Consider the following 18,394-nt stretch of genomic DNA (forward strand, 5'->3'; position numbering starts at 1 on the left):
TTAGTGGATTCTCAGGTTATGGCTTCTGAATCAATTTTCAAGTATTCTCTAATGGGAATAATAAAGGAAAAGGGGAGAGGGAGCTTTCTTCGAGGTTTCCATCACATGCTGAAGTGGAAACCCTTAGCTCTAAATAAGGATAGCTCTAAATAGGGATCTGCATTTAAAAAAACCCAACAGCTTGCCTCTTCACCAGTGCAAGTGGTTGCAGCAAACTAGAAAGAACCTCTTGTGTGCAGGCCCCACCTCACCCTCCCTGGTGCACTTAGCCTGTGCTGAATTGCCATCCTAGAAGAAAAGTACAACAGCTGAGTTTAAAACAGGGCTGCCAACTATTTAATTTTGAGGTGATGGTCTTCAATTTAAGAGAGGTTAAGAGATGTCTCCTGTATGTTTACTAGTGTTTGGAATTATATGCCTGCGCAATCACCGGTACGTTTCTGTGAACACGCAAGCTTGCACCTGCTGTTTTTCTGTCTCGGGTTTCTCCTGCCGCTGGGGAGCCAAATTGCTCCTCAACCTTATAATTACGAATATAATAACGTAACGAGATGAACGGCAAAACATTAACTCGCCAGGTTGTATCAGACAAGATTCCTACTGACCCATGAGATAATTGTCTAGCCATGCCCTTTTAGCTGTTGTCTGCACATATTTCATCTCTAGGTGTTGATCACTGGCCATCCCGAGTGGGTCCAATGAGCGCTGGAGTCTAACAACACCGAGAGGGTAGCACGTTAGCTACCTCCAATCTAGACTTTGTGTTCCTGCCAAATTGGCCAAACGTACTATACTTTCCCGTGTATAACACGCCCCTGTGTATAAGACACCCACTATTTTGGGGGACTCCAATTTCAGAAAATGGCCCAAAGTTGTTGAGCTTTTTTTGGGGGGGGGAGGATTAGAGTTGTTGTTGAGCTTCTTTTGCGGGGGGATGCAGTAAATCACTAATTAGACAGTTGCAATCGGTCGCGCTGCTCGATGACAATCGCTCGCGTCTGCAACAAGCGTCTGCCCAATCGCCGAAAGTAAATAACAAGCACAATTGCCACAGTGGCAGCCAATCCTCAGCAGCCCTTGACGCAGCAACCAATCACACACACATTTATCCGCAGCCAATGCAAATAAGCCCTTGCTGCAGCCACCAATTGCACACCAAATCGCCAATGACAATCAGTAGCTTGCAGCTGCAACCAATCACCCGTCACCCTTACCCACTCCCTGTGTATAAGACCCCCCCAGTTTTTAAACCTTATTTTAGACTGAGAAAACCTAGGGACGTGAAGAAGAGTTAAGAGCCTCGGATATAAGATCTCCAGGTTGATGGACTGTCTGGAGTTGACAGAAGGGACGGCAAAGGCCGAGACCAGGGAGAGGAGACGGTGGAAGAAGATTGGGAATTTAAAGTTTATATTTGGAAATTTTGTAAAAATTTAATGAGGGAGCGAAAAATTGTGGAATGAAATTTTTATGACCCTAGTGGAAATGTTTTAAGAGTTTAAGTTCAAATAGATATATTAATTTTAAGGAGAAATAAGATTAAAAGAAAAAAAGAGAGAAAAAAAGCAAAAACGGATTGTTAATTGGTGAAAGAAGAGAATGTAAAATTATAGTACATTAAGATTGATTATAAGGACAAAATAAAGAGGGAAAGGATTTGCTGAAATATTTAACTGAAATGGAATACAAAAAAGGGAGGTGGGAGGAGGTCAAGGAAACAAGCAAATGAAAGATATATTAGGTGAAGGTTTGATGTGTTTTTTTGCTTTTGTTTTTTCTTTTTTCTTGATCTTTTTCTTTCTTTCTTTATTTGTATGGTATTCCTTTTTTAATGTGATACATTGTTTTGTTTTTTGTTTAATTCGTTGTTTTTCTGTTTTATCTGTAACCTTTAAAACCTCAATAAATATTATTATTTTTTAAAAAAGAAAACCTAGTCTTATACATGGAAAAGTATGGTATATTTGCGAGCCTCTTGCTTATGATGTTATTCCTTCACTGAACGCATTCATAAGCCATCTTATCTGGATGTCCCATTCAATGCATGAGTAACCACAGAGGATGTCCTTGGGTGGACGTTCTGCTATATATTTCCACAGGTTTAGTACCACGAAAGGACAAGTCATAGCAAGGCTGGAAAAACCTGCTTGCCAGCCAGGGCAGACATTACCAAACTAGATGGACCAATTGCCTCCCTCGGTATTCAGCAGCTTCATATTTATATACCGGTACATAACTGGTAGAGCAAGAGACTCTTAATCTCAGGGTTGTTCGTTGAAGCCCCATGTTGGGCAAAAAGATTCCTGTGTTGCAGGGCTTTGGACTAGACAGGATGACGTTTGTGGTCCTTTCAAACCTTACAATTCTATGATGCTATGCCAACAAGCCACTGCCACGGGGGTGGGGAATCTATAAGGCCTCCTTAGATGCTGTTGGACTCCAACTCCCATCAGCCCCAGCCAGCATATTCCCATGCTCAGGGATGATGGGAGATGGAGTCCAGCAGCATCTGGAGGGCCACTGGTTCCCCAGGAAGCGATACTGAAGTCAGCTGTCATTGAGAGTGCTGCGCCAATGCAACGAAGTATTCTGCTGTGAAAAGCATGCTAATAAAAACGAGAGAACTTACCTGGAGTAGGTCCTGGCCTATAAGAATAATGTATGTTAGTTTTTGCCCTCTGCACTGATGTATAACCCTGTACGTGTCCACCTGGAATCATAGAATTATAGCATTGCAAGCGTCAACTAGTCCAACACCCTGCAACGCAGGAATCTCAATGGAAAAATCCAGTAAGTCTAGCTGCCATAAATGGAATTTATTCCCAGGGTAAGTGTATATAAGATTGCCATATCATTGTAGTAATTAATTGTGGCATATATCATTTGTTAAATTCTTTGTCATTTTTATTCTTATAGATTTGTGGACGCCCAAATAAGTAATTTGAGCAGTGCTATTTAGATAAAGGCCAAACACATATAATTGAACTTTAAACCCACTCGCTGGCTCACTTTCCCTCCATGTGATGCTTCCCTTAGCAGACGATGGTCATGGGTTCTGCTCGCTAGCTGTACAATTTGTGTGTTCAGCTAGAGCCAATTTGCGGTTAGCTATGCTGGATTAGCCCACAAATAACAAGAGGTGAGAGCAGCACCAAAGAAGTTTAAGCAGATGGGGCTACTGTGTTGGAAAAGTTTGTTAGCAAACTTTTTCAGCAGGGGGCTGGTCTACTGTCCCTCAGATCTTGTGGGGGCCGGACTATATTTTTTGGGAGGAAATGAATGAATTCCTGTGCCCCACAAATAACCCAGAGATACATTTTAAATAAAAGCACACATTCTACTCATGTAAAAAGATGCTGATTCCCAGACCATCCGTGGCTGGATTTAGAAGGCAATTGGGCCGGATCCAGCCCCCGGGCCTTAGTCTGCCAACCCATGGGATAGAGGTTGGGAGATAGGTAGGGAGATAGGGAGTGAGAGGAGAGAGAGTTGGTTCTGAGTAGAAACATCCACTCTGAGGAATATATCACAAGCTAGAGAAAGGAGTCTCTGAGCTTAGTGTGAAGGACAGTGTGTGGTGTCCTGTAAGAGTAATATGCCATGAATTAACTGGGAGACTGAGAAGAAGTAGAAGCTGTGAGTCTGCTTAGGTCTCATTCCAGTCAGAAGGGGAGAGAGTCTTCTACAAAAAGAGAAGACCCCCCAAACCAGTTAAGAGGGGTGTGGTGATCCCTTGGGTCTGTTACCTCGAGTACCTCAGGAGTAGGGTTGTCTAAGGGGTTTTCTGTGTAGCTGACAGAAAATACCACCTTGTTTAAGAACCGGAGTATTAAGCAGCAACAGCTGTGCAACAACTGAGAAAGAACTGAAGTGAAATAGCATTACAGTCATACCTTGGCATCAGGAATCATACCTTGACATCAGGAATCACAAGACAGAGAAACCAGTAGGAGAACACTTCAATCTCCCAGGACATTCTATACAAGATCTCAAAGTAGCTGTTCTATTACAAAGGAATTTCAGAAATAGACTGGAAAGAGAAGCTGCTGAATGGCAACTTATTACCAAACTTAAAACCATGGAGAGACCTGGTCTGAACAAAGACATTGGATTCTTATCTCATTATACATGACAAAGCCATTTTTCACCTTCTCACCCCTTGCTTTTTCCTGTAAGACCTATTGCAGTCGTTAAGAGTCGTCAACAGGCTCATCACAGCTATCTGCCAATCACCCATTCCCACCACCCTCCTGAGTAATACCCCTCCCCACCTTCTCACTATATAGAAGGGTCTGGTGACTTCTGTTTCAGTGTATCTGAAGAAGTGTGCATGCACACGAAAGCTCATACCTAGAACTAACTTAGTTGGTCTTTAAGGTGCTACTGGAAGGAATTTTTTAATTTTGTTTAGTCATACCTTGGGTTGCAGATGCTTCAGGTTGCGTTTTTTCGGGTTACAGACCCGCCAAAATCCAGAAGTACCAGAACGGGTTACTTCTGAGTTTCGGGGGTTGCACATGCGCAGAAGCACTGAATCGCAACCCGTGCATGCACGGACGCGCCGCTGCGGGTTGCGAATGTGCATCCCGCACGGATCACGTTCGCAACCCGAGCATCCATGTATAATCTGAAGTATCTTATGTTTTACCCACTTGTGTCATAAACTTCCTTTGTTTAATAAAATCTTTCTTGTTTATTTGATCAAATCCTGCCTGAGACTCCACATTATTAAGTTTTCCCTCACACAAGTCCCCCACAACGTAATGTGGGGTAGTTTGTGGGAATCTGTGTAACTGGTGTTCTGTGAGGTGGGTGCATTATATTTAAGTGAGGGCAGGCCCAATGGCGCCAGGGGAGAAAGTGCTGTCGCACCGTCGCAGCTACATATTAAGGCCCTCCAAGTGTCCCTATTTTCCAGGGACATTCCCAGATTTACAGAAGCTGTCCCGGTTTCTGAATTGTTCTCAGAATGCCCTGCTTTTCCTTAGGTTGTCCCTGTTTTCATCAGAGAAATGCTGGAGGGTGTGGAGTTATGCACCCCCGAGCCAAAGAGATAGGTACCATATTTTTTGCTCATTAAGATGCACTTTTTTCCTCCTAAAAAGTAAGGGGAAATGTCTGTGCGTTTTATGGAGCGAATGCACTGGGTGGCAGAGGGATCCCTCGGCTATCGCTGCAGTCACGAGCTGAGGGATGTCTCCGCAGCCGGAGCCATGGCTCCCGTCCGCTGTGAAGCCAGCAGAACAAGAGCCGCTGCGCAGCTATCTCTTTTGCTCTGCTGGCTTCAGCGATAGCTGAGCAGCGGCTCTTGCTCTGCTGGCTTCACAGCGAAGCGAGAGAAGGGACGGATGGGAGCAAGCAAAGCGAGAGCCACTTACACGGCTTCTGTCCCACTTTGCGTAGCTCTCACTTTGCTTGCCCATCCCTCCTCCTGCCTCGCTGTAAAGCAAGCAAAGCACCTGTCCTGGTGTCTCTTCCTCCTCTTTTACAGCGAGGTGGGAGGAGAGATGGGCAAGCAAAGTGAGAGCTGCGCAAAGCTGGAGAGAAGCCATGTAAGTGGCTCTCACTTTGCTTGCTATAAGCAAGAAAAGCGAGAGCCGCTTACATGCGCAGAATATTTTTTTTTTCTTGTTTTCCCCCTCTAAAAACTAGGCGAGTCTTATGGAGCGAAAAATACGGTAACTATGCAACCTTTAGAGCAGTGTTTCCCAACCTTGGGCCTCCAGCTGTTTTTGGACTACAACTCCCATCATCCCTAGCTAGCAAGACCAGTGGTCAGGGATGATGGGAATTGTAGTTCAAAAACAGCTGGAGGCCCAAGATTGGGAAACACTGCTTTAGAAGACAGCTGAAGGCAGCCGTGTATAGGGAAGATTTTTTTAAATGTTTAATGTTTTGTTATGTTTTTATATATGTTGGAAGCCAGAGTGGCTGGGGCAACCCAGTCATATGGGCAGGGTATAAAATCTGGAACAATCTATCTTAAATGCTATAAATGCTGCCAACACGTGGGGATTCCCAAATCTCTGCTAGGAAGAGTGAACGATTGAGTCACCGGGTGCCACTTCTGTGTCGCTGTTAGCTATACTTGCCTCGCTGATTGATACGTGGTACCGTGACAATGCCTTCATTGATGGTTGCCATTTTCTCCTTTCTGCTTCAAAGTCCCCAATAGACTTGGCAAGCATTTATTGGCCTTGCTGCTGCGCTTTAAAAACAAGAGACAGTTTATAAGGTGAGGAAATTGAATCTGGTTTGGATAAATCATGAGGAAGGAGTTTAAGAAACCGAGTGTTAAACTATGGCTATGCAGTAAAACAAATTAAAATCTCACATCTAGGCAAACCAAATAATTCAACCGGTCTAAACTTTGTAAACCATAAATTGGAGGTTTCTTTTTTGTTTTCCATGATTTAGTCTTCATTTCTCCTCTCTTTTGCCAAATTTTGTTTGAGTTTTGCAAATTAAGTGATGAGTGAGCAAACAGATTCATCTGCAAGGAAGCCTTTTTAAAAATCAGATATTTTAGAGACATTAAACCCAAATTCTGCTTCTTAAATAAGTCATGAAAGCTAGAATAAGTTTACCCTGAAATTGAGTCTTTTTTCAAACAGTTTGTCCCAAACTGGCAGCATTCACAAGGTGGGCAAGACAGGTCAGATTTGTAGGGACTCTTCCTTTCACTATCAATTTGTATATTTTTTTCAATAATATCCAGAACTTCTATTACTTTGCCCCTTGAACCCATCTGAGGAAACAGTAGATGTTGCTTATATTGTACCTTAGGCCTTCTAAATGAATTGACTTCGGAATCTTGGTTCTAGTCCCAGTTCCTCTTAATATTGTATCCAAATCACATTTGACCCAGTAATTGTTAATATTTAATTAGTGAATCCATATTTATAACCCAACAGTTTCCTTTGCTTTTTAACCAAGAAAAGGATTGGCAGAGAAGTGAACTTACTGGTCAGACATTGTCAATTGATCATCTATGATCTGGCTGTGGTTTAATATTGTCAAATATTCAGTGAAGCCAAGAGTTCAGTTTAATTTAATTGTGACACAGTTTTGTTTTGTTTTAAGCAGGAACAGGGATAAGGGCTTCCGGTTTGTTAGCCTTGCAGCAGTCGGGGCCAAAACTAATAGCACAGCTCCTTCTGATCATAACTGGAGGTATCTCAAAACAGGCAGAAAAACAAAGAAAGGAAGGGGAAGGAAGGGATGATGATGATGATGATGATGATGATGATGATGATGATGATAATGATAATAATAAGTGCTAAAGGTGCTAAAGTGCTAAAGGTCAACGTTTTGAAATACAGTTCTGAGATGTTTGCTTTTGTGATGTTTAACGTGTGGCCTTAAATTGTATCTTGTAGTTTGATATGTGGCTTGTAAACTGCCGTATTTTTCGCTCTAGAAGATGCACCATACCATAAGATGCACCTAGTTTTGGGAGGAGGAAAACAAGAAAAAAAAATATTCTGAATCTCAGAAGCCAGAACAGCAAGAGGGATCGCTGCGCAGTGAAAGCAGCAATCCCTCTTGCTGTTCTGGCTTCTGGGATAGCTGCGCAGCCTGCATTCGCTCCATAAGACGCGCACACATTTCCCCTTACTTTTAGGAGGGAAAAAGTGAGTCTTATAGAGCAAAAAATACGGTACTTTGGGAAGACTTTCTTGAAAAGCAGTATACAAATTATACTATCTACATGCCTACATACAGTTCTGCATAGAAACATCACAGGTGTAATTTCATCATTTCAAATCCTTTGGCTCAGTGTGTGTGTGTGTGTGTGTGTGTGTGTGTGCACCTCCCATGAATGAATTTTTGGTTTTTACTTCAAGTCCGTTCAAAGCAGTGGCACTCTTAAATCCTACCGCAAACCTGCTTGTTGGTGTTGTCATGGAGGGTGATACATTTTCTTTAGCATTTTTAAATTGGTTTGACATTATTTGTCGTCGTATACTGGATACTTTCTTTGAGCAGTATCAGGAAAGTGGGTGAAAATAGGACAAGCTCTTAAAATATAGTATCCACACTTTCCCCACCCTACTCAAATGCTTTCTTTTTCAGTCCAAGAAGATACTGGGTTTTTGTTTTGTTTTTTTGTGGAAGCTGGGAAAGCTATCTATCACCTGTTACATTAAGGTGAAATGATGCAGACATTCAGCCCAGATAATATTCAGAGCAGCAGATCCTTTGCCAGCAAGCAGCATGTAAAACAGAAATGCTATCCAGAGTTCACTTACAGACCTGTTCTGAAGGCATATAGATGCTACTCTAAGACCAGTATCTGCTAGAAAATTAATATGTCAGTGTATGAAACTAAAGGAAGAAGAATCCATTTTATGTCATCCTGTGAAAGTCTAGAGTGAAATAAATGAATGCAATTAGAAGGCTATCCAGGCTGAAATTGCCTTATAAGCTTGCTATCAAAACTGGGCGATGTGTCACAGTTCAGCATTATCCTGATGCTCAGCTCAGATACAAATTCCCACGCCACCCGCTGCCCCGATACGGAGGGATGATTTCTCTAATTTAGGACTGTGCTTTTTAAAGCCGGCTGGCTTTTGCTTCTGTTGCCTGTTTTTCTCCATAAAAATCACGACAGTCTAGGACTTGAAATACATTTAAAGCTCGCCCAGAAGCTCACTCACCTCCATCGAGCAGGGAGCTAATGATTCTTTTGTTTGCATCTCTCTCCTTTTGAAACCTGCCTCTCGCACAGCCTCATTCCTCCGGCACACGCATTGCTGAGGGAAGCTCCCAGGATCAGCTAACAGAGCAAGGCTGGCTCTGTTAGTGGGAAATCGCAGGCCTCGTATTTTAGCAGCTTGAAGGCTCTCATTGTTGTGCTCTCAGTTCCGTCCCTCAGATGCACCCTCCTTATTCATAGGCATTTCACAACGGCGATCTTACAGTATCGTCGGGCGTTCGGTGGGGAGAAACGGGGAATATTAGCAAATCCTGCGTGGAAAATTAAAACCACAACCTCCCCCCTGGCAGTTTGAGATTAAATGTGAGATCTTCCCTTTGTAACTTGACCTTTGCTCCGTGATTTACTTTTAAAACTACGGGTGGAACAAGCTTTTTGTGTCTGTGCTACTTGCTTTTAGAGTAAACATCAGACTGGTTTCCGTTGCTTGAAATGGGGGGGGGGGGTTAGACAAGCTGTCAGGTCAGTTAGATTTCAGCACAGCTTTAGGAAAATCCTCCTGGCAACATTGAGCTCTTTGCTCATCCCAATGTTCTCCTGTTCCATCTCGCTCCGAAGGCCAGGTAATTCTAACACTGAGGCTTGGTTCTGCTTATCCAAACATCTTCTGATTTCAAAAATACTGGCTCCCAGGCCAGATCCATGGAGAGAGCCTGGGCTGAATCGGATGGATAAGTTTCAAAGATGGGAGTGGAGCATGGTAGCATCTGGAGTTTTCTGACTTTTCAGACCCTTGTACTGGTTACACCATTTTTTAGAGGTCACTTAGAAGAGAAGAAAAGTTTGGATTTGATATCCCGCTTTATCACTACCCGAAGGAGTCTCAAAGCGGCTAACATTCTCCTTTCCCTTCCTCCCCCACATCAAACACTCTGTGGGGTGAGTGGGGCTGAGAGACTTCAAGAAGTGTGACTAGCCCAAGGTCACCCAGCAGCTGCATGTGGAGGAGCGGAGACGCGAACCCGGTTCCCCAGATTACGAGTCTATCGCTCTTAACCACAACACCACACTGGCTCTTAGATCAATGTTTCTCAAACTTGGGTCGCCAGCTGCAACTCCCATCATCCCTGACCGCTGGTCCTACTAGCTAGGGATGATGGGAGTTGTAATCCAACAACAGCTGTTTGAGAAACACTGACTTGGGCTGGCAACCCTAAGGCATTGACATTGCTTAATATAGTACAATCGAGGGGAAATGTGTCTGGAAATTATTATATAGCAGCCCTGGAGTTCATGGCTCCCAGCTTTTTAAAACCTGCCAGCTCTCACCTAAAGAGCAGGGGAAGTTGAACATTTGAGTTGGCTAGCACTTGTCCTCCTTGGGCTGGATGCTGGACCCTGCAGAGAAGGCAACAAGGCAGGTCAGGGGTTGGTGGACCATGGATAGCTCTGACAGAAGCTGAGAGTGGACTCAGCCTTTTCAAGATCCTGGTTCTAGGCTACCTTGCTCAGGTGCCACTCCCTGACGGCTAACTTTAGGTTCTTAAAGGGCCAACCCTCTGATCAGAGGATGGGCACTCCTGATGGCATGCTCCCTGAACTGCAGGACTATTTGGGTCCATTTGGAGGCATTTGGTTCCTCAGGGGTAGGTGCCTGTGGTGTCTGAGCTCTGGCCCTACAGATATGGGAACTTCTTCTGGGGGCTCATGTTCACGGAGCTGTGGTCCCCTGATCACCAGAAGCAAGCTCGGAGCCCTGCCCCTGGTCTGGCTCCATAGCTGGAGACTCTGCAACCTCTAAGTCCAAGTCCTAACTGCAGATGGACTCTGGGGTTATGACACCACTGCTGCTTGGTTTGGCTTAATGAAGGAAAATCCTTTTTTGTGAGGTGCTCTCCGAGGTCCTGGAAAGCCTACCCTTGTTGTTTCCTACACGAACTGGACTTTCCTCAGCTCCCTGTAGCCTTTTCATCTGGCTGGGGAAAGGAGATATGCTGTAACCGGGCCAGCTTGTGAGCTTGTTGCATATACAGTTCAGCTACACTGATATAATATTGTTGCTGTGATGCATAAAATATAATGTGCCTGCAGTTCCATCTCACATGCGGGATCAGATTCGTGACATCCCTTTGTTCATTCTTCTATAGATACGCATGGTATGATAAAAATCCTCTCACGATAGATTTCTTGCATTGCCAAACTCAGTAAGATATTTCGATGTCCTCCACCTCCTTTTGTGAAGCCAGCACGTGCTGTATTTGGCTGACATAAAACTAAAGTTAATTATTTTTTTGCTTGTTCGCTGTGTAAGTAAATATTTTAATAGTACATAGGGGAGCATCTGGCAGAGACACAGTTAACTAACCTCAGGGTACAGAACTGTTTTCTCCCCTCAAAGGTGTCCTCTTCCTTGAATGAACAACTTGAAAGTTTAGCTTAGTTACCAAAAGTGGCTCCATGCATAAAATTATCTATGACCGTTTTCAGAAAATTGAGGTCATGTGGTTTGCTCATACAAAAATATTGCATTTAAGACAATATTTATTTCATTTGTATACCATCTTTCACCCAAGGCACCCAAGGCAGTTTAAAATTTAAAGTAATAAGGTGAATTATAACATGTAAAAATGGGGTGAAGGAAATCAGTCGGACTGGAGCAGAACCTGATGCTGTCTGTACCTGCCTTCCTTCCACTCTTCCTCCTCCTCCGCTGTGAGAAGCCACGTTACAGGGAAGCAGGCAGAGGGCCTTCTCGGTAGTGGCACCCACCAGATGTCAAAGAGAAAAACAACTACCAGACTTTTAGAAGACATCTGAAGGCAGCCCTCTATAGGGAAGCTTTTAATGTTTAATAGGTTATTGTATTTTAATATTCTGTTGGAAGCCACCCAGAGTGGCAGGGGAAACCAAGCCAGATGGGTGGGGTATAAATAATAAATTATTATTATTATTATTATTATTATTATTATTATTATTGACAGGAAAGTCATGCCTATGATCTTGGAAGTTTGATGGGTCATTTGCTCATGCAGGTTGTCATTTTATGAATACTACGCATGATTGCTCTGGCCCAAAGTCTTTGTATTTAATGGGGAATTGACTTGGTTTGCAATGTTGTTGTTGTTGTTTAGTCATTTAGTCGTGTCCGACTCTTCGTGACCCCCTGGACCAGAGCACGCCAGGCACTCCTGTCCTCCACTGCCTCCCGCAGTTTCATCAAACTCATGCTGGTAGCTTTGAGAACACTATCCAACCATCTCGTCCTCTGTCGTCTCCTTCTCCTTGTGCCCTCCATCTTTCCCAACATCAGGGTCTTTTCCAGAGAGTCTTCTCTTCTCATGAGGTGTCCAAAGTATTGGAGCCTCAGCTTCAGGATCTGTCCTTCCAGTTAGCACTCAGGGCTGATTTCTTTCAGAATGGAGAGGTTTGATCTTCTTGCAGTCCATGGGACTCTCAAGAGTCTCCTTCAGCACCATAATTCAAAAGCATCAGTTCTTTGGCGATCAGACTTCTTGGTTTGCAGTGGATCTAATCAAATGTTTTCTGCAGGGAGGCCAATGGGACACTTCATTACAATTTCACCAACCTGGATAACTTCATGGATCTTCTTTGGGAAAACAAGCTACGTCCAGGTAAATCTAATCACTTGGTTTTTTTATTAAAAAAAATGCTGCCAATTCTAAACTCCGTTAAGCAATGTATAGCTTAAGTTGTTAGGAGTTCTGTACAGTGCTTTCTTTGAGAACGGCAGAAATTTAGCACGCCGATGTTAAGTTAAACTTCCACCAACTTTAATGAGCAAGGGGCAAGGGCAAATTGGGAGTTTCTGCAATCTCTGCAATAATGTAAGCACAGAAGTGTAGACTCCCAACTCAGCTGAATGGTGTCCTTTTACTTCGGAACTCAAGGGAAACACATGGCTTGCCCGCAGTACATGTGAAAAGGATCTGGGGGGGGGGGGGGTTAGCTGAGAAGTTTAACATGAGTCAGCAGTGTAACGCAGCACCAAAAACAGCTAATGCTATTCACGACTGCATCAACAGAAGTATAGTGTTCCGATCAAGGGAAGGAATAGCTCTGCTTTATTCTGCCTTGGACACAGGAGTCCTGTGTCCAGCACTGGGTGCGACAATAGAAGAAGGATATTGACAAGATGGAGCATGTGCAGAGGAAGGCAACCAAGATGGTCAAGGATCTGGAAACTAGGCCTTAGGAGGAACAATTGAGGGAGTTGGGTATGTTTAGCCTGGAAAAGAGACTGAGAGGAGAGATAGTAGCAGTCTTCAAATATCTAAAGAGCTGGAGCAAGCTTGTTTTCTCCTGCTCTGGAGGGTAGGACCCAAAGCTTCAAGTTGCAAGAAAGGAGATTCCAAGTCAACATCAGGAAGAACTTTCTGACAGTAATAGCCGTTCAACAGTGGAATGGACTCTAGAAGGTGGTGAACTCTCCTTCCTTGAAAGTTTTTAAGCAGAGTTTGGATGACCATCTGTCATGGATGCTTTAGTTAAGATTCCTGCATTGCAAGGGGTTGGACTAGATGACCCTTGGGGTCCCTCCCAACTGTAGAATTTTATGCTATCAGGCTGGACTGAAGAGGAATGGTGGGGACCGCGGCGGGCCCCTTCCTGCACCTTCCCAAGAATAGGAGGACAGTATAGATTTAGAATAGTGGTTTGCAGAAGGCCATAGTACAGAGGCTGCAGAGGGGGAAAGCTGGTAAATAATTGGGAGAGGAACAGCAGAAAGAAGAAGCACCGAGGGAGAGACAACTGACAAACTCAATGTCTTTGGAAAGCATTCCTGATACCCCCTCTCCCAGGACCAGGCGGGCATTGAGAGTAGTAGAACAGAGAGCTCAGAGGCAGAAAGCTCCGATCGGCCGGCGCAGGGATGACGTAGAATAGGAGAGATGGAGCAGGTTGGACTTCAGTCAGAGCAATGCCATTATTTAATAGAGACTGCATTCCTTCGTCTCTCTCTGTGAATACTGAATAAATTACATGGTAAGAATTCTTCTCGTTTATCTGCTTCTTGGCTGCCACTGGGGAAGGGATCTGATTCTCTGAAGCCTGACACATGCTTATATCCTTCCCCTTCTCCCAAAAGAGTCCTAATCCACTCAGAGTATTTGTATGATCAAATGGAAAGGTGGCATGGCTTGGACCCAAAGAGCCATTATAGATGCGCCCAATAGATTTGTGTGCCATTTTAAAAAACCCTGATTGTCTGAACCCGTACCCTGTGCCTTTATCACCACTTGTTTAGCTCTTTCCTTTTTCTCTCTTCCCTGCAAACTGCCAAAGTCATGCAGAGAATGGACCCTGCTGCCAGACTCTCCCATCGCCTACCCATGTTCACGGTCACATAGTTCTTTGGCTCTTGGCCATGGCGCCCAAGCACAAACCAATGGATGCTTGGCACCTCTCAATTCAAAAGCACTGAACAGGTTTGTGTGGGTTTTCCTCCCCCCCCCCCAAACTCAGGATTTGAATTGATGGGAAGTCCCTCGGGATACTTCACTGACTTTGAAGATAAAAGGCAGGTGATACAATGGAAGGACCTGGTTACACAGCTGGCCGGAAGATATATAGGTGAGTTAACAAAATGTTAATTTGTCAGCTCAGCATGTCCACAAACACATCTTAAAGGGCAATGTCCAGGGAAAATGCTTTTTTAAAAAATAATCCTTGAACCTTTCTTTAAATGACCCTAAGTTAGTGTGCTTCATGGCTTATAATTTACTAAACTGTGTACGATTACAGTTGGGTGGCCAAGAGAACATCAACAGGGGATTCCACAAGCAACTACAGTCGTTCCTTCGAAGTCGAACGGAATCCGTTCCGGAAGTCCAATCGACTTCCAAAATGTTCGGAAACCAAAGTGCGACTTCTGATTGGCTGCAGGAAGCTTCCAATCAGAAGTTGCAGAACCTGTGTCGGATGTTCGGCTTCCAAAAGAACGTTCGAAAACCGAGTTTCGATCGTCCGAGAGCCAATTTGTTCGGGAGCCAAGGCATTTGAGATCTAAGGTACGGCTGTATAGGACATCAAACTTCAAGGCAAGATTAACAATTAGACGAGGAATGCTCTAGAGCAGTTTTACAAACTTGGGTTTCTAGATGTTTTTGGACTACAATTTCCATCATTCCTGACCATTGATCCTGCTAGCTAGGGATGGTGGGAGTTGTAGTCAAAAACAGCTGGAGACCCAAGTTTGGAAAACCTCTAGAGCATGGGTGTAGAACCTTTTCGTTTCTGTGGAAAGACATTGACCCATGGGGAAATCAATTGGGGGATGGAACCAGAAAAAAGCGGGGGAGTTTTTTCTTCCTGCCACCCCCTTTGCAACTTATCCTGTAAATCAACATCCAGCCCATACCTTGGGCACTGTCACAGAATAGTAATTTGTGGAAGTGGCATCTGTCCTGGATTGTGGGTGGGTGGGTATGAACATGCCCCCTAAAGGCAGAAATTCCTCTTAAAGGAATAAGAGGTAGTTTGGGACAACAGCCTTTCAACTGAGATTTCCGTGTTCAGCTAAATGAAAGTCTACTGCTTAATATGACAAAGCTGTAATTAAACGGCCTTGGCCCAGTATACCTGAAGGTGCGTCTCCACCCCCATCATTCTGCCCGGACGCTGAGGTCCAGCGCCGAGGGCCTTCTGGCAGTTCCCTCATTGCGAGAAGCAAAGCTACAGGGAACCAGGCAGAGGGCCTTCTCGGTAGTGGCGCCCTCCCTGTGGAATGCCCTCCCATCAGATGTCAAAGCGATAAATAACTACCTGACATTCAGAAGACATCTTAAGGCAGCCCTGTTCAGGGAAGTTTTTAATCTGTGATATTTTAGTGTATTTTTGGTTTTTATGGAAGCCGCCCAGAGTGGCTGGGGAAACCCAGCCAGATGGGCTGGGTACAAATAATAAATTATTATTATTATTATTATTATTATTATTATTATTATTATTAATGCAGATTTGATTTCCAGAACGTTATGGATTGGAGCATGTTTCTAAATGGAATTTTGAGACTTGGAATGAGCCGGATCATCATGACTTTGACAACGTATCCATGACAGTTAATGGTATGCTGCTTTTGAATCCTCCCGGTTTTTAACTGTGAGCAGAGTGGGGAAAGTTCAGAGATCAGGGCTTATGAAAACAAGATAAAGAAATGTTCCATTTTCAACCCTGTAAAAAGCTCAGCACAAATTGCCATCTCACAGAGATATTGTTTTTCGTCATTCGAGCTCTTAAAAGCTAAATCAACACATGCAAGTTACCAAACTGGGCACTGGGGTTACAGCAGGAATGTTGCCTAGGAGAAACTAAGTAAATTATAAAAATAAAGTGTTTTATAGCAACACTGTGGTAATATTCTTTGCTTAGCTGTTTTTCAAAACCATAAATCTTTTGACCTACCATGTTGCTGAGGATGGAACTATGGGTACCTCAGGTTGTTGTTGGCATCTGCCTTGAGAGACAATGGAGTGTGCCTTTGGGGTTGAAGTTAAACTGCTGCACTAGCAGCATCAATGTGTTCTCCCTGGCGCGCAAGCCTGGGCAGTGTAAGTGGAGGTCCTGAGCTGCCCAGTTGACAAGACCCACCACTTGGCCCCTGTGATGTGGTCCAAAGGAAAGCAGAGCAATACGTTTGGCACCAGCTTGGCTGCAGGAGTTGCAGGAAGGAGGTGTACAAGGCACCATCCAATCATCTTAGGGACTCCACTCTGAATATTTGTCTTTTAGGTACCACAATACCCTTCTTTGTGTTTGTGCTAGCAGACAAACAGTTCGAAAGCATGCCAGTGCAAGTAGATAAATAGGTACCACTGCGGCGGGAATGTAAACAGCGTTTCTGCGCTCTCTGCTTTCCATCATGGTGTCCTGTTGCGCCAGAAGCAATTTATTTATGCTGGCCACATGACCCGGAACACTGTCTGTGGACAAACACTGGCTCTCTCAGCCTGAAAGCGAGATGAGCGCCGCAACCCCATACTTGCCTTTTGACTGGCCGCAACCATCCAGGGGTCCTTTACCTTTTACCTTTTACAGTTATGAGGGCTAGAAACACGCTTTAAGAATTCTGTATGTCAGGATCACATTGCAGCTACTGGAATCTTCAATGGGTGTCTATAGCCCATAGCATGACCTGCTCACAGCCACACAGATAACTGGACCTTCTTATATAAACAGCCCATAATTGTTGATTTTTGCAGAGCAAATGTGGTACATTATGGCCTTCTTTGCCCTGTTTCACTCCAGTACGTTCTGAAGAAACGAGACACTTTCCTCTCCTCCGAGCTAGATATTACTACCGAAACACTAGGCCTATTGTTGACTGTTCAATTTTCCTCCTAGGATTTCTCAACTACTATGATGCTTGCTCTGAAGGTTTAAGACAAGCCAGTTCTCAGCTGAAATTTGGAGGTCCTGGAGACTCCTTCCACCCATTCCCAAAGTCCCCCATGTGCTGGAGCCTCCTGTGTCACTGCCACAACGGAACTAATTTCTTCACTGGAGAGACTGGCGTCCGGCTAGACTACATTGCCATGCATAAGAAGGTCAGCTCCCTGCTCAATTTGCTGTTGAGATGTGCCTGTCCCAAGTTAAGTGTTCGCAATTAATTGCCTCTTGTGCACTAAAAACAAAAAACTTGCTACATGGTGCAAAGGTTCTGAATTGAATTCAAACGTTGACAACTGCTTCTTGCAACAATTCGTTTTTTAATTCCACATAGCATATGTACACCACTTTAGAAAATCCCAGGTGCTTCAGTTACATGATCTTGTTGTTACCCTTGGTGGTGCTGTGGTCTAAACCACTGAGCCTCTTGGGCTTGCCAATCAGGAGGTTAGTGGTTTGAATCCCCCCAACGGGGTGAGCTCCTGTTGCTCTGTCCCCGTTCCTGCCAACCTAGGAATTGGAAAGCACACCAGTGCAAGTAGATAAATAGGTACTGCTGCGGAGGGAAGGTAAACAGCATTTCCATGCGCTCTAGTTTCTGTCATGGTGTTCCATTGCACCAGAAGCGGTTTAATCCTGCTGGCCACATGACTCGGAAAGCTGTCTGTGGACAAACGCTGGTGTTCTCAGCCTGAAAGCCAGATGAGTGTCACACCCCATAGTCACCTTTGACTGGACTTCACTGCCCAGGGGTCCTTTACTTTTTTATAACTGCCTTGTGAAATAGGCTATCTATCAAATAAATAATAACCGCTCTTCCCACAGGGAGCTGGGCAGTCGCTGTACATCTTAGAACAAGAAATTGAAGCAGTGGGACAGATCCAGAAGCTCTTTCCCACGTTCACCTCTGTGCCTGTATACAACGACGAGGCAGATCCGCTGGTGGGATGGTCAGTTCCCCAGCTGTGGAGAGCGGATGTCACCTATGCGGCCATGGTGGCTAAGGTAGACTTGAGCTGCATTGCTTTCTGCACCTCTGCCATCTCTTCTGTTTCCCTGGTGCCCATCCTCATTTGTTTTATCTCTATAGGCCTCTGTTTAAACATAGGTGTGATTTCTTTAGCGTATCAGCTCTCCTGTCAAGGCCCACAAGGAATTCCTTCTTCCACAGAAGCCTTTGAATTTCTTGGCCCAATGGTGTAGCTTATAAACAAGTAACTTTTTTTGGCAGGTGGAGAAAAATTCCCTGTGAAGCCCATGAGTTTCTTGGTTCAATGAGGTATCTTATACAGTGGAACCTCGATTGTCGAACGTAATCCGTTCTGGAAGACC

At 44.3% G+C, this 18,394-nt stretch overlaps 2 protein-coding genes across 3 annotated transcripts in view; one reads left to right on the forward strand and one right to left on the reverse strand.

The window, feature by feature from the left end:
• SLC26A1 (solute carrier family 26 member 1) overlaps positions 1-18,394 on the reverse strand; it is a 127,526-nt gene that overhangs the window by 94,729 nt on the left and 14,403 nt on the right. The window lies entirely within an intron of this gene.
• Positions 1-18,394, forward strand: part of IDUA (alpha-L-iduronidase) — a 60,005-nt gene that overhangs the window by 22,596 nt on the left and 19,015 nt on the right. Inside the window, exons 3-7 of the mRNA XM_081845129.1 lie at positions 12,209-12,291; positions 14,144-14,251; positions 15,646-15,741; positions 17,018-17,220; positions 17,888-18,067. Of these exons, the coding sequence (XP_081701255.1) occupies positions 12,209-12,291; positions 14,144-14,251; positions 15,646-15,741; positions 17,018-17,220; positions 17,888-18,067 (670 nt within the window). The remainder of the gene's footprint in view (positions 1-12,208; positions 12,292-14,143; positions 14,252-15,645; positions 15,742-17,017; positions 17,221-17,887; positions 18,068-18,394) is intronic.

The sequence above is a fragment of the Podarcis erhardii genome (assembly GCF_964252035.2).
Source record: "Podarcis erhardii genome assembly, chromosome: 17".
NCBI lineage: Eukaryota > Metazoa > Chordata > Lepidosauria > Squamata > Lacertidae > Podarcis > Podarcis erhardii.